The 16,173-nt window shown below is 39.2% G+C and overlaps 1 protein-coding gene across 2 annotated transcripts in view; it reads right to left on the bottom strand.

Moving 5' to 3' along the window:
* The window catches only part of AMPH (amphiphysin), a 245,605-nt gene that overhangs the window by 136,492 nt on the left and 92,940 nt on the right, over positions 1 to 16,173 (bottom strand). For both annotated transcript variants that reach the window (XM_075557542.1, XM_075557543.1), the window contains exon 2: positions 5,603 to 5,683. In XM_075557542.1, coding sequence (XP_075413657.1) covers positions 5,603 to 5,683 — 81 coding nt within the window. The remainder of the gene's footprint in view (positions 1 to 5,602; positions 5,684 to 16,173) is intronic.

The following is a 16,173-nucleotide window of genomic DNA, read 5'->3' as shown; positions in this document are numbered from 1 at the left end:
GCAGCCAAACAGGATTCCTGTGCTAAGCAGAAATCAGTTTAGTGTAGAAGAGGATGCAGCATTTCCATCTGCGCTCACTGATTACACAAATAATTAGAGCGTTGTCTCTCAATGCTTGCTACTGAAAAGATGTCAAGGCCCAGGTATTTAGCTTCTTCTTGGCTTACATTAAGTATCCCTGGTGCTGCGGTGGGTTAAGCACAAGGGCGCTAACCTCACCGTCGTGAGTCAAACTCATCAGCAGGGGCACTCCAAGGGATTAAAAGGAGGCATCTGCTCCTAAAACGATGTGTAGTCTCAGAAACCCTGCCCAGGCGTGCTATGAATCCGAATTCAGAGTGATTTTTGGAGTAGTTGGTATTACTCCAAAGTGAGTCCAGTGCTGGCAATGAGCAGGGTGAGAAGCAGCAGAAGCACTGCCACGGCAGTAAAAGCAGGAAGGAAAAGCTACCGCGGGTCAGGTTCACGGCTCCTTTGTTTGCAGTACTGTTCTTAGCCCATGACTGGCAGTGCTTAGATCTCCCCTAAGACATAATTAAATAGTTAGCTATGTTGGTCCACCCAGAGTTGTTGTGTTGTGATAATTAACATTTTTGCTATGGGTGTGGTACCTTGGTGGGCACGCTTATTAGCAAGAAGGAGAGCAGAGTCAAGGACCTTGAACTTGAGGACCTTTTCTCACAGGCACTGTGCGAACTGAAAGTCAATTTTGTTACTTGTTAGCAATTCTGGTAGGAGGAAAAGTAGAAATGGAAAAAATAATCCTTCAGGGAGGTTAAGGTTGAAATCGGGTTTAGTTCTTCCTGTGGGATTTCTATAATCCTTTCTCTCCTTACCCCTAATCATCTTGGAAAATTCCACGTGCTTTGTTAGGGAGTTCACTCGATTCCCTTTTGCTCTACTATTCCTTTCCCTGTCCTACTTGGTCTAATTAGGCAGCTAATGAAATCTGGGATCTAGCAATCACAGCAATTGGGGGTCCAATGGACCAGCAGAGTTATATAGATAGCTGTTATCCAGGAACCCACCCAAACACAAGCCACTTTGTAGGGAAAGTGGTTTGGGGTCAAAACAAAAATTTTCTGTTGAAATAAAATAAACCTGAGCTCCACGTGGGGTTCAAACACAGACTTTTCTGTCATTGTTTCTGTGAGCATAAATAAGCATTGGGAACTATAAAGACCTTTATGATTTTATTAAAGGGAATTTAAAAACAAGATCATCAAGGCCCAAAATGATTAAATAACTTCTAGAAACTCTAGAGCATTCCAAAGTAATCTACTTTTCTACATATCACTATAATGTAATCTACATATCACTATAATATAATGTATCACTATAATGTAATGCACAAAATCCAACTGTGATTCATTTTATATCTTTTGGGGATTTGAAAAAAAATCAATTCATGGAAAAATATGGTTACTAGGTTTCCTAGAACAGATCATGTTTCCTGCTTCTAGAATAATGTCACAGAAACATTAATAGTAAGAATAATAGGTCATAGAGGTAACTATAATACTGATAGACACTTTTTCCTAGGTTAACATTTCTCCGTAAACACCACGCCATTTTCAACATATGTAACATGTGAACTGGTCACCATTGCAAACTAAGGGTATATGAAACACGTGTTTTCTCCTTGCAGATCACTAGTCTATTCAAGCTTCCACAATATTTCTCAACTCTTATTCCTACACAAAATTAACAAGTCCATCTGTCTGTCTCTACCTTCCTTTTCTTCTTTTTCTCTCTCTAATAAATACACAAACTTATTCAGACGGTCAAGGTGCCCTTCCTCCTCGCTTCATTGTAATGACGCTCAACTTACTCTTCCTTATTAAGTTGTATGCACATATACATACATATGCAATTGTCCTTGAGTTACAAATCCATCTGTGAGAACGAGTATCTCCAGTGACCGCATGTAAATAAACCCATACCCTCACGCTGTCCCCACATCTAAACCCAGTGGTCCTAGGTCTTCGGGTCCCCCCTTCTTTCCATGATCACTAGGTTTGATATCTAAAACCTCAGAGGGCCTCTTGAATCTTTCCCCCTCTGACCCTCACCCACAAATGACTGGATGATCAAATACAAGATGTGTCTGATGCAAACAATGCTCTCAAAGTGAACCAAAGGGATTTGTGAATGTACCTAAGCAATAACATAATCTACATTTCTAGTTGATTTGCTTTACTCTTATCAGATAAACATGCTTGTTCAAATTTCCCCAATATTGATGTCTTATCTAGATTATGAAATCTGCTAATATTCTTGAGAAAAGTATGTTGTTTTGCTTAAATAGTAGTAGTATATTATTTGCTCCATAATACATATATGTATATATATGTACAAAGTGACAGTAACTGATGGTGGACTAGAGTACAAAGTCATCCCATGCTGCTGTTCCTGGAGTCACCGACCACTTAATTGACATAGTGACTTCATCAGTCAAAATTTTCTCTGATAGTTTAGAACCCTCTGTCCCGCCCCCACCCCAACTGAATCTTAGCTAGTTCTGCAACACCAAAAATTTTTAAAGCAATAATAGTTCACTGTACCTGGAAAAATGTAAAGTGTCTCCTACTCACAAATGCATTACTGAACTCAGCATGTCCAAAGTACATGAGACGGAGTCTCGCCATCTAGCTTCTAATGAGCATTCAAGCTGTGCTTCTTCCAAGACAGCCTGATGGACCTCCTAGCAGTCCATGGCACTGCCAGTATTCTTTGCCAGCACCATATTTCAAAGGCACTAATTCCTCTGTGCATATGAGGGAACTGGAAATACCCTGGCTTTGGCCAGGCGTGCATTTGTCCTCAAAGTGACATCTTTGTAGTTCAACACTTTAAAAGAGGTCTTACTTGGGAAGTAGATGTGCCCAATGGAACATGATATTTGATTTCTTGGCTGTTGCTTCCATGAGTATTGGCTGTGAATCCAAGAAATAGTTGACAACTTTGATCTTTTCTCCAATTTTCATGTTTCCCATTGTTCCAGCTGTGAAGATTTTAATTTTCTTTGCATTAAGTTGTAATCCATATTGAAGGCTCCGTCCATAATCTTCACCAGCAAGTACTTCAAGCCCGCATTGCTTTCATCTAGCGGTAGAGAATTCTGACTCACAGATTGGCTAATTTCTCTATTCCTCTAAGTGTAAGGGAGCCATCTCAAATGCAAAAACAGAGACAATGCCAGGTCTATTAAGAGAGAAGAACCTCCCGTGGAAGTGTATATGAGATCCCTGTCTGAGGTGGCAGAGGCAATAAGACACCAGAGACCAAAGGTACCAGAGCACCAGAGCCAGCTGCTGATACCATGCTGCAATGGGGAAAGGAAAGGAGACAGGAGGCCTCTCTGGCCAATGGAGACCAAGACTAAGGGATCAAGTGGATGAGATGCTGAGAACCAGAGAGAGACTTGACTGCTGGCTAAGGAGAGGTGTTGCTATGGATACAGGACTGTGTCCTTCATGTTTTCTGATCCCGACTCTTGTGGTATGTTGAACTTCCCCAATATACTTCCATTAATTGTGAGTATTATCTGTGAGTTCTATGTACCCACAGCAATGGATTATTATACCCAGCACAGATATAGAGTGATAGGAGAGGAATGCCTGGTGTCAACATCAGGTAAAAGGATGGAATGTGGATATATGTCTGGCCTCTGTCTGTGGGAATTGGCCTTGGGCCCGTGTACAGTTGAATTCTTCTCTTTTGTTCAGAAAACAGAGGTCAAATGTGGCTCTCGTACCATTTTCTCAATTTTACAACCTTTTCTTTTTTCATATTGCCTTTTAGATAGTCTTTTCCTAATCACCTTTCTACAAGATCTTTTGTGATTATTGTTCTTTAATTATGGTATGTGTTCATGTGGGCATGCATAATTAAATATAGCCACTTTTCCATGTCAACATCTTGTACACATACAGGTCAGTGACAATGACAACATTCATCACAATGTGAAACCATCACTGAGATTCTGTTAAGGGTGATGAAAAATATTGGAAATGGATACTGGTGATGGCTACTGTGTTAGTCTGGGTAGACTAGAGAAACAAATCCATAGAAACTCAGATGTGTCTAAGAAAGAACTTTACATACAAGAGCAGCTGTACATTAAGAAAACATCCCAGCCCAGTCCAGGTCAAGTCCATAAGTCCGATATTAGCCCACATGTGCGATACCAATTTATAAAGTCCTCTTCTGACTCACAAAACACAGGCAATGATGCCTAATGCAGGACGATCACAGGCCAATGAGTAGAAAGTCTTTGGGTCCAGTGGTGTTGTACGCATCTCAGCACTGGCAGGGGTCTTCACATGGCTTCTCCGGGCCCAGGGTTCTGGCTGCCTCAGGGTAGATCCATGTAGCTTCTTCCCAGGGATGGCTCACAGGGAGTGAGCAGAGAGGGTGTGTCTTCCGCCTCCCAGGAAGAAATTCCGAGTTTTTCTAGAATCCTCAGAGGAAGGCCATGCCCCCACAGAGGCGTCATTGATTCTATCATGATTGACCGGCCAGACTCCACCCCTTCACTCATAATCCCCTCATATTGACATCAGATTATGAAGTTACCAGTTACCCATGAGATTTTAGTATCACAATATGTGTTGGTTTTTACTGTATATATATTGATGCTTTATAGTACAAAGAGTAAGCTTTTTTTTTTTTAACACACTAAGCTAACCACAAAGTCAGTAGTTTAAAGCACCCGCTGCTGTGTGGGAGAAAGGTGAGGCTTTCTACTCCCATAAAGAGTTACGGTCTCAGAAACCCACAGGGGCAGTTCTACTCTGTCCTGTCGGGTCATTCTGAGTCCACATCAACTCAATGGGAGCAAGTTTGGGTTTTGGAAGGAAGAATCAATTTTCACTCTCTGGGAGAAGATCCTCACTGATGAGAATGCAGGATATTGAAAAATTCAACAAGCAAGATCATTTTTCCAGAAGTACTTAATTGCTGCTTCTCTAATACTTAGGCAAAGGTAAAATGCCAAATCCTTGCTCTGCTTTCAAATCAGGAACCAGCTTTGAAGAGCACCTAAGTATTATTCCATGTCCTTAGATTCTAAATGCACATTCCATTCCTACTGTGCCTCTGCTTCTTCCCTCCCTTCCACACAAAGTATAGATTTAGCAAGTGTGACTCTAAAGTTAATATTAACCCCACCTTATCTTCTTAAACTTTAATATATTTTATATAATTTTTTCCAGTTTAAAAGATATTTTTTGCTTTCTTTTCAATGAAATTGTTCTCTATTTTATTTTTCAGTGTTCTTGCATGCTGTTTTGGCTTTTGTCTCTTTTGTTATATTTTTCCTCAATAGGAAATCCAGAATACATAAATCTACAGAGATCATAACTGGATAAATAATTTCCTAGGGTCATGGAAGGGGAGGTTGGGAAGAAATGGGGAGTCAACTACAATGAGTACAAGAAAGAAAAATGTTCCAGAGTTGATTGTGGTGAGGCTTGTACAACTCCTCGTACTCTGAGTGAACTATTAAATTATATGATATGTGGATTCTATCTCAATAAAACACACATATGCACAGTGACCCCCCCCCCTCCCATTCCAGAAAGTAGATAAATGTACTCACTTCTTGTCGTTTGAAGTTCTGGACATATTCTTCAAACTGTTCATCTTTGGTCTCATCAGCTTTCCCAAGTTTCTGGAGGACCTAGTTTGTGAATGAAACAAAATGATTTGATTTAATGATGTTTTCAAACAACGCTATACCTTTCAGCTTATAGGCCGAACAGGACTGAGGTTGATGAAGAGACCATGACCTGAACACAGCTAGTTTGTCCTGGCTTTGAAGTCGAAAGGACCTAGATTTTAATTACTGCCATACTACGTCTTGGCTATGTGGATTTCAGCAATGTCATACTAAAATGCTTTTGGTTATTCGTGTATCCGTCTTTTCCATGAAGCTGTAGAAGTCTTAAAGATATTAACTATGTCTTATTTTGTCTTCTTGTCCACACTATTTGCTGCAATAGTTAATACACAATAGGTAATCGAGTCTGGCTAAACTGTGAACCAAATTTATCTGGCTAAAATAGTAATCTGCTTCATTGATTAGAATTATGCGAGCCAGGTACATGGGAGTCCTTCTGATAACCCCTTTCAACTGAGCAAACACTCTCTGAGGTCTGAGGAAATGTAGACCTCAAGCTGAGTACAGATCATCCCTGCTTTCCATGTTTCCAGAAATTGGGTGATATAAAAATAAATAAATAATAAAATAACTGCTTCTAGATGTAAAGAGTTACAAAAAACATAACTGAATGAAAGTATAGATCCACACTTTCTCATCTAACAAAAGCAACACAACAAGTCAGAAGTCCCTGAGTTCTAACACACTCACATCTGGTTGACTGTAGCAGTAACAGATGGGAGATGAAGAACACACAGGACAGAGACGGGAAGAAATACAGCCCTTGCTAAGAGCTTTCATCATGCCAGCCATTTCCAAAAACCAAACCACACCCAGTGCCCTTGAGTCAGTACTGACTCATAGAAACCCTAGAGGACAAGGTGAGCTTCAAAGACGTTCTTTCACCTGCAGAGTGACTGGTGGTTTCAAACTGCCAACCTTGCTGATTGCAGCTCAACACGTAACCACTATGCTACCAGCCATTACATGAGGGGGTTATTTCAGCTGATCATCACAATAGTCTCTTCATCCATACAGTAGTCTATTCATCCCTATTGTATAGATGAAACTTGGAGAGATAAACCAACCTACTGAAGACCATTCCCTTCAGAAGAAGCAGAACCCACAATCAAATCTCCTATTCCCAAGGATGTATTCCCTATAGAAATACTACAGCAAAGTGCTTCCCTGCCCAATGAATTTGATTCCTGTTAATGGTCCTTTAATAACGGGCACTGGTGGCACTGTGGATTAGGTGTTGGGCTGCTAACTCCAATTTCAGCAGTTCAAACTCCCCAACTGCTCCTCAGAAGAAAGATGAGGCTGCCTATTCTAATTAATATTTACTGTCTAAGAAACCCTACCTAGAGTCTCTATGAGTCAAAGTCAACTTGGTGGCAGGATCTTTTAACTAACATTAATGATAAGCTTTTCTGGATTCAGTTGTTTTTCATTTGATGATAGGAAGTTGTATCCAAGACAACTGCTAAACAATATGCCTTCATTTCCATAAATTCAATTCATCAAAATACTTATTAATAATTCATTTATTAAGTTCTACCATAGGTTACTGAATCACCATGAATCAAATACAAGTTTCTCATTAGTGATTATAAAGCTTCAATTCCCTGATGAAATGCTTTTTATATACCAAGAGAGGTATCTTGTGAAGAACAGTGGTTGGAATGGAGGCAGGGCACCTGTTCCTTGTCACTTAGGGAAAAAGTAACGCCAACCTGCCTGACATAATGTTGATTCCAACTTTTTTTTTTTTACATTTTATTAGGGGCTCATACAACTCTTATCACAATCCATACATATACATACATCAATTGTATAAAGCATATCTGTACATTCTTTTCCTAATTATTTTCAAAGCATTTGCTCTCCACTTAAGCCCTTTGCATCAGGTCCTCTTTTTTTCCCCCTCCCTCGCCACTCCCCCCTCCCTCATGAGCCCTTGATAATTTATAGATTGTTATTTTGTCATATCTTGCCCTATCCGGAGTCTCCCTTTCCCCCCTTCTCTGCCTGCCGTCCCTCTCCCAGGGAGGAGGTCACATGTGGATCCTTGTAATCAGTTCCCCCTTTCCAATCCACTCACCCTCTACTCTCCCAGTATCGCCCCTCACACCCCTGGTCCTGAAGGTATCATCCACCCTGGATTCCCTGTGCCTCCAGCTCCCATATGCACCAGTGTACAACCTCTGCCCTATCCAGTCCTGCAAGGTAGAATTCGGATCATGGTAGTTGGGGGGAGGAAGCATCCAGGATCTGGGGGAAAGCTGTGTTCTTCATCGGTACTACATCGCACCCTGACTGACCAATCTCCTCTCCTAAACCCCTCTATGAGGGGATCTCCAGTGGCTGACAAATGGGCTTTGGGTCTCCACTCTGCACTTCCCCCTTCATTCACTATGGTATATATATATATATATATATATATATATATATATATATATATATATATATATATATATATATATTGCATGATGCCTTATACCTGGTCCCTTTGGCACCTTGTGATCACATAGGCTGGTGTGCTTCTTCTATGTGGGCTCTGTTGCTTCCCAGCTAGATGGCCGCTTGTTCACCTTCAAGTTTTTAAGATCCCAGATACTATCTCTTTTGATAGCCGGGCACCATCAGCTTTTTTCGCCACATTTGCTTATGCACCCATTTGTCTTCGGTGATCGTATCATGGAGGTGTGCAGCCAATGATATGATTTTTGGTTCTTTGATGCCTGATAACTGATCCCTGATTCCAACTTTTTGCAAACCTTAAGGGCAGCGTAGTTAGAACGGTTCCTTCGGACTCCTGAGACTATTCATCTCTGTGGGAACAGACAGCCTGACCTTTCTCTTATGGAGCATCTGATGAGTTTGAATCACTGGCTTTTATGTCAGTAGCCCAACACCTAACCCAATGTGCCACCGCACTGCGGCACAAAGACACATATGTGTCATGTATGCTATCACCTACCAATGACATTGGCAATTCTAATCCATCACATCCTTCTCTTAAGCTAGCTCTAGATTTGACTTTATAGTAGTTTTGCTCTAATGGCAACTAAATTGGCCAATGTCTTTACATTGGTCTCTGAACTGAAACCTGCTTGCCATTCCTTATAGGTAGGCTTCTAAAGAGTCCTAGCTTGCCCTAAGCAATACTTCCCACCATCCCCAGCCTAGAAAAATGTCCCTCTCCTCATTTAATCATAAAACCACCTTATACTTCATCACACCACCCAGTCCAATCTGAGTTAATGGTGTCAACTTCTTGCCATTTAAATCAGTACCCCAAACTTCTCTAGTTTTAAGCTTCATCTTACTCTCATGACTTACACTTAGATTGGGCTTTACCTTATGGAAAGGAACTTTCTTAAGAATTTTGCATGAATTAATTCATTTAATCCTCGTAACTCAATGCGGATACCAGAGGGCTTCCAAAAGTTCATGGAATGTTTAAAATTTGTTTATTATTAATTGGGAGTTAATACATATATCATGTCAAGAAGAATTGCATAATTGCTACCACAATCATTTTCTAAACATTTCTTTTCTTCCTAGACTCCTTAACATCATCTTCCTTTTATCCCTTAGGACCGCTGTACCCCTCGCTCCCCAAAACCTTTATTCTACTGGTTTTCCCAATAGGTTCATCAATCCCGTATTTCATACATCACAACCCAGAAAAACATATAATACGACTTCAAGAGGGTAATCTTCAATGACATAATACCCCTGAGATACACCCTGATAGTAACAAACAAAAATACAGAACCTGCTGAAAACCAGATCAGGTCCAGCATGATCAGAGGAGACAACGTTTTAACTGTTCGAGTCAGATTTATGCCTTTGAACTTTCTGAAGCTCCTTTGTACCACTCCACCCATTTGACAGATGAGGAAACTGAGTTGCTGGGAGGTGAAGTGGCTTGCCAAGGTCACAGAGCTAGTATCACTGGGGGAAGTCAGAACTCCGACTTGGGCAGTGTACAATTTTGGATTATATTTTATCTCATCAGTACATTTTCCTTACATTTATTTTGTACTTGGGACACCTTCCTTGGAGTAGTAAATGAGAGCAAGGAATTTAAAGTAATGAGAGCTTCATACATTCTACACAAGATGGGCTTGAAGTTGGAGATCTGATTTAATAAAGAAAGTTTAGGAAATTTCTGGAAGCTATGCATGCACACACACACCCTAAAAATCAGATAGAATGCTTCTTTGTGAGGCTAGAAGGTGGGCTGATGGCGAGGATGAAGTACCTTTAAAGGCCTGTTCTTACCTGTCAACACAGTGGCACTTCCAGATGACAGATCTGAGTTTGGGAATACATTACTATGTAGCCAAGAGTATTCAACGCCCTGAACCTCTCTTCATCTCAAAAGGGGGGTAATAGTATTGCCTACATCGTAGAATTGTTTCAAATTCCTAGTAAAGAATTTATGGAAAGTACTTGACAGGATTTCTGATATGGCATTATATATATTAATTTCTTTTGGTGTATGTATTTGAAATAAATGGTAGCCACTATTATTGTCATCGCCTTACTTCTGTTTGCTCTACTCATATGTGTCGGTATTGTGCTGCTACTGATTTTGACTACACGCCTCCAAGGGATATGACTCTCACCAATGTGCCCTATCTAGCACAGGCCCCCCAATTTTCAATATTAAATATGCCATACTCAACAGCAACAGGCTGTAGAATCCAGACCTACCTAACGGTGGCACCATAGATTAAGTATGGGGCTGTTAATTGCACAGTAAGCAGTTCAAAGCCATCAGCCACTCCCTGGGAAAAGATGAGGCTGTCTGCTTCTACAAAGATCTGGAGTCTCGGAAACACTACACAGGGTGACTAAGAGTTGAAATACTCAATGGCAGTGGATTTGTTTGTTTGTTGTTGTTGCTGTTAGTGGAATCCTGGCCCATACAAAAGATTAACACACGTGGCTAATAACCAAAAGGTGCAGGTCCAAGTCTACCTTGGGTAGACTTCCCCAAAAATTCAGCCTTTGAAAATGCTATGGTGTACAGTTCTCTGACATACACCAACTCATCATGAGTCAGGCCAATTTGATGGCAGCTGTTTGTTTGTTTTGCTAACCATTCTGAACTCTTTCCTCATTTAAATGCTACTCTTTTCATGTTAAATAGCTGATTACTCTAGCAGGGGTCCTCAAACTTTTTAAACAGGAGGCCACTTCACTGTCCCTCAGACCCCTTGGAGGGCCAGACTATAGATTTAAAAAAAAAAAACCTGAACAAATTCCTATGCACACTGCACATATCTTATTTTGAAGTAAAAAAGAACAAATGGAGCAAAAACACCCGGCAGGCGGATAAATGTCCTCGGTGGGCCACATGTGGCCCGCAGGCCGTAGTTTGAGGACGCCTGCCCTAAGGTGTGTGTACCTCACTAATGCTATCGTTCTTCCTCTATACCTACTCTTTAGCTGAAAATTGAGCCACAGGAGTGGGTTTAGTTGCAGGCTTGAAGAGTGGCTAGGGACCAAAGTATCAGAGGTCCCACTAGTCTCTATCTGACCAGTAAGCCTGGCCTTTTTCCTAGCCCCCTCCCCCCCTCCTCTAAGACCTTCTAGTGTGCTCCCTCTCATTGTAGTTGAGCATGGTGGCCACAGTCATTGGACTTTGGTTCAAACCTCTTGCTTTGAGGTTGCTCAATGAATGGTGGTCTGAACTACCATTTGAGCACTACTTCAATGTCCTCCTTGCTTTTGCGACGTGTATTAATCTGGTAGGCATGATTTTGTCTTTGTGAATGCATGTTTTGAAAGTTTTGCCCCATCATCAACTCCCATTGTTTGTGTAGTGTTTAATCATTTAGGAGTTTAAGCTCTACAAGTCAGCAGTTCATGTACAGCTGTCTGAGGTCACCCTAACTACAAGGAACCAGATTGATAATTGACTAGGGGCATGGTAACTGGCTAGAGGAGGCGGGGAAATGAGGAACTAGCCATCGGAGCATGAGAAGAAAATGTACTGAATTTGACTGTGGTGATAATTGCACAAATCTTCTTAATATGATTAAGCCATTAAATTGTGTGATTTGTGAAGTATTTGCTAATAAAACGTTTTATTTTTAAGGAGCTCTGGTAGCATCGTGGGTTTCACGTTGGGTTACTAACCTCAAAGTCAGTAGTTCAAACCCACTGACCACTGCAGGAGAAAGGAGCATTTGCTCCCCTAAGACTTACAGTCATGAAATCCACAGGAACAGTTCTATTCTATCTTACAGGGTCAGCATGAGTTGGTACTGACCTCATGGCCATGAGTTTGGTTTGGTATTTCTTAAGTATCTCAAAGTATTTATCGACAAACCAGAATCCATGCAAATTTCTCCAATACACAAATTTTCCTTGGAAAAAATAGTAATTATTTTAATTATACCACTAAAATTTCTTCTATTTTATTTTTAAATAATTATTGAAATAATTATCCTCTCTTTGTGTGTATTCTCTCCTTTCCCTTGACACTAGTAAACTAAGAAACATTTTTAAAATAAAATTAAAACTAACAAGCACATTACCAATTATTTGACAGTACTTGATTTTATTTCCCAGACCAGTGTTCCATTTAAATAACATGAACAATATATGATTCCTTACTGAAGATTTTTTTAAATTGAAGAGATGTAGTAACATAAATATTAAAGGACCAAAACTCTATTTATTAATAATTTGTGCCATTTTCAAAAGAGTCTATCTGACAGGAATAGCAAAAAACATTGAATTTTTTGGAGTGATCAGGCATAACTAGGAAAGAGTTAATGAGCATAAGACTATATATATATATATGTGTGTGTGTGTGTGTTTATAAAATTGAAAATAAAACCATAAAGGACATAATAATCATCTTTAATCTTGAAATCTAGAAATGCTGACATTTTAGTATTTTAGTCTGATTTTTCTTATTGTTAGTGGTGTTGTCATCCAATTGATTACAACTCACACACACACATACAGGAATGTAAAATCAGATCTTTCTCTTGTATATGCATGCACATGTATAAAAACACAATATTTTAACATTTTCATAGAATATACAGATATACATATCTATGCATATTCATGTTTATGCATATAAATACAACATATAGCCTTATTTTCAAAATATATGAGGAAGAGCCATAAAGTATTGCCACAAAATGAAAAAGAAAACTTTATTAAACAAAAATATAAAAATGTGAAACTATTGCTCTTTGACATAGGCTCCATTTAGAACTGTGCGTGTCCTCCACCTCTCTCCCCATTCCCTGCAGAAGGCTGTGTGCTTTGATTTACATTGTGTCAACCTTACCGTTGGGGCATAGTTGAGGGGCTCAAATGAAGGTCCTTCTAAATGTTCCTTCAGTTTGGGGAACAGAAAGAAGTGAAGCGTGAGATCCTGGATGTAGGGTACAGAGGGTAGGTTTCCCATTTAAATCACTGCACAGTATTTGCTACCTCAAAGAATGAGATCGTGTATTTTAACATGAAAAAAGAACATTTTGATGCAACCTTTCGGCCTGTTTCTCATCAATGTAGATTTCACTGTATTTAAATTTTCTTCCTAATAAGCACCATGATTTACCTGTGTCCTTAAAGAAAATCTATGAAGATTACCTTTTTTAGATTTCAAAAAAAAAACCAGTTGTTTTAACATTCTCAGGTTACCTCTCTGCCTTAAATTGAACTTGCCCTACCGATCCCCTTAGATGTAACTGTTTTAATTGGCTACACCTAACTCTCTGGATCACGTTAATAAATCTAAGACTCGTCCCTAGTTAAGATTCATTCCACAAATTCATCTTCATTACTTACTATCGTGCTTAAAAGACTGATGGAAAGATCATCCTGTTGAGCTACCTAATCTTCACTCAACACATTTGACACCCATCACATCAAAAGCTAGTTGAGGCCAAGATTTTCCCTTAAAATTGAAAATGCTGGACCACGTGAGCGCCCCACTTCTCTAGCTATCACATCAGCAGTAATGCCACCGTCTTCTTCCATCAGACTTTGGACTTCAATCAGCTTCTTCATTCATTGGGGGCCCCTTCCACCTATCCTCGTGAAACCTTGGTTGATTATATATTGTAATTGCTCTTTTGTTTCTTACACTGTCCATTGTCTCCCTTTACCCAGCCTTCTGCTATTCATCGAGCACTCTTTTCTTAAGGCACCCTAATGAGACAAGTTTAAGTGTATTCTGGAAAGAACGAGTCTGCAGCCACCCACCGGAACATGCTTAAACATGGTCTTTGGCAATAACTGGATCCCTAGTAGCAATACTTGTGCTTACATATGAAAATATAAATATAAAATGTTTATATAAAACACACATGCTACAATATGAAAAGGCCAACCTGTTACATGTATATATGGTGTTATATGTCATGCATACACATCACATGTACACATTTGTACATATGCTATCGGTCTCACATGTTTTATGTGTGTATATGTTATGTATGTATACATACATATAAAATTTGAGCCTTTTTCATGAAATCATGCATATATATACACACACACAAATATATATATAAAAAATACCTAAATGGTTTCACTACCATTGAGTCAATGTTGACTCACAGCAACTGGTGTATTATATATGTATATATTATGTATGTATGTATACATACATATAACATTTGAGTCTTTTCATATCAATGTGTACATACCCCCCCACACACAAATATATATATATACCTATGATAAGAAAAACTAAATGGTCTCATTACCATTGAGTCGACGGTGATTCACAGCAACTCCCTGTGGTTTCTGAGACTGTAACTGTCTTTCTCCCTAAAGGATAACAATTATTTCTACATATTAAGATTAAGGGTGATTATTATATTATATTATTCTATTCATGAGATATATTTTCTATTATTTTTTAGTGTTATGCTACTAATTAGGAAAATGTATAAAATTGACTATATGGTTTATTATACTGATATTTTATAGAGAAGAGATTTATGGACTAGATTCCAATACAAGTAAGTGGATTTCATAATAATGAGTTAAAAGACTCACCTCATAAGACACTCATGAGTGAAATAATAATCAACTAAAGACCACCCCGAGAGGCAGACCCCAGCCTCCTATTTATAATTCAGCAGGCCTTGTGTAAGGAAGGGCCATGCATTGTGCTTACTTGACAGTATCGTTGTGTGGACCCACTGAGGAAAGCCAGGAACTGCTGAGGTAGTATGTCTGCCATATGCTTAATGTTTAAGAAAATGATATACTTTATTGTTGTTGTGACACACACACATGGATGGGCTCATAAAAGAATTAATTCCTCGGATAGTAATAAAAGGTTCAAATCCATTTAGAGGTCCCTCAGAAGAAAGGACTGACGCTCTACTTCTTACAAAAATCAGCCACTGAAAACCATGAAGCAAAGTCCTACATTCTTGGGTTAACTTTAAGTAATAATCAACTCAATGGCACCTGGTTTAGTATTATTACTGTTGCTAATGGCGGTGTCAGCCAACCTTGCTGAATCACTTCATTGATGTCATAAGTTTAGATTGACAAAATATGGGAAGGATATTGAATATTCTTATAAAGAGAATCTAGATTCACAAAAGACATTCTCTAGCAATGCAAAATTCAATTGGGATAAAATTTAGGTTAAAAATATACTTGGGAAAGTACAAAATTTATGCATTCAACTTCCACAGGAAATGCAGCAGAGTGGATTCAGGGGATGCATGGTTTCTGGCTTTAAATATAAATAAGAAATAATTTTAGCCAATAATCAATAGGAGTGAACAAAATGATGCCGTTGCCAAAGCATCTAATGTAACCTTAGGCTGCATAATAACTGCAAAGAAAACAGTCACAAATGCTTCTCTGAGATGGATAAGTTTGTGGCCATATAAATAACCAGACAAATTGGAGCCAGAGCTAGTAAAAGGACCCCTCAATAAGGCAAAGAAAGTTGGCACCATGTGGCAAGAGGCCCACTTGATATAATTGGGTACATTAATGAGAAACAAGAAGACCAGAGGAACAAGAACAGAGCTGTCTTCAAATACTTAAAAGACCTTCCTAATAAATATCAGATTTTTTTCTATTAGATACTAAGATAAAGAATGTAAAAGCTGTGAGAGAAAGTTTTGTACAATCGAATATTTATCATGGTTCTGTGGAGATACAGTAGTTCATTGGCTGAGAGAAAGAACTCATTGTCCTAAGAGCTGATGAGTTCAATCATAATGAGGGTAAACAGCTGGCATGGGAAGGAGAGGCCAAATTACTGAAAGGCTGAGTCTGCAGGGCTCTGAATAGTGAACCTTCTTATATAGATGTGGGAAAGTGAAATAGTGTTTCCCTGAGGGGAGCTAGACGGTTGGACTCTCTAGAGTGAATGTGAAACATAAATTAGAAGAGAGTAGGGCTAGAAACAGAGATGCCAGCTAAGAGGTTAATCAAAATATCTAGGAAGTAATGACAGGGTTTGGCTACAGAGAATATATCACTTATCC

The sequence above is a fragment of the Tenrec ecaudatus genome, chromosome 9 (assembly GCF_050624435.1).
Source record: "Tenrec ecaudatus isolate mTenEca1 chromosome 9, mTenEca1.hap1, whole genome shotgun sequence".
NCBI lineage: Eukaryota > Metazoa > Chordata > Mammalia > Afrosoricida > Tenrecidae > Tenrec > Tenrec ecaudatus.
The sequence above is the reverse complement of the archived record's forward strand: the minus strand, read 5'-3'. Positions and strand labels throughout refer to the sequence as shown.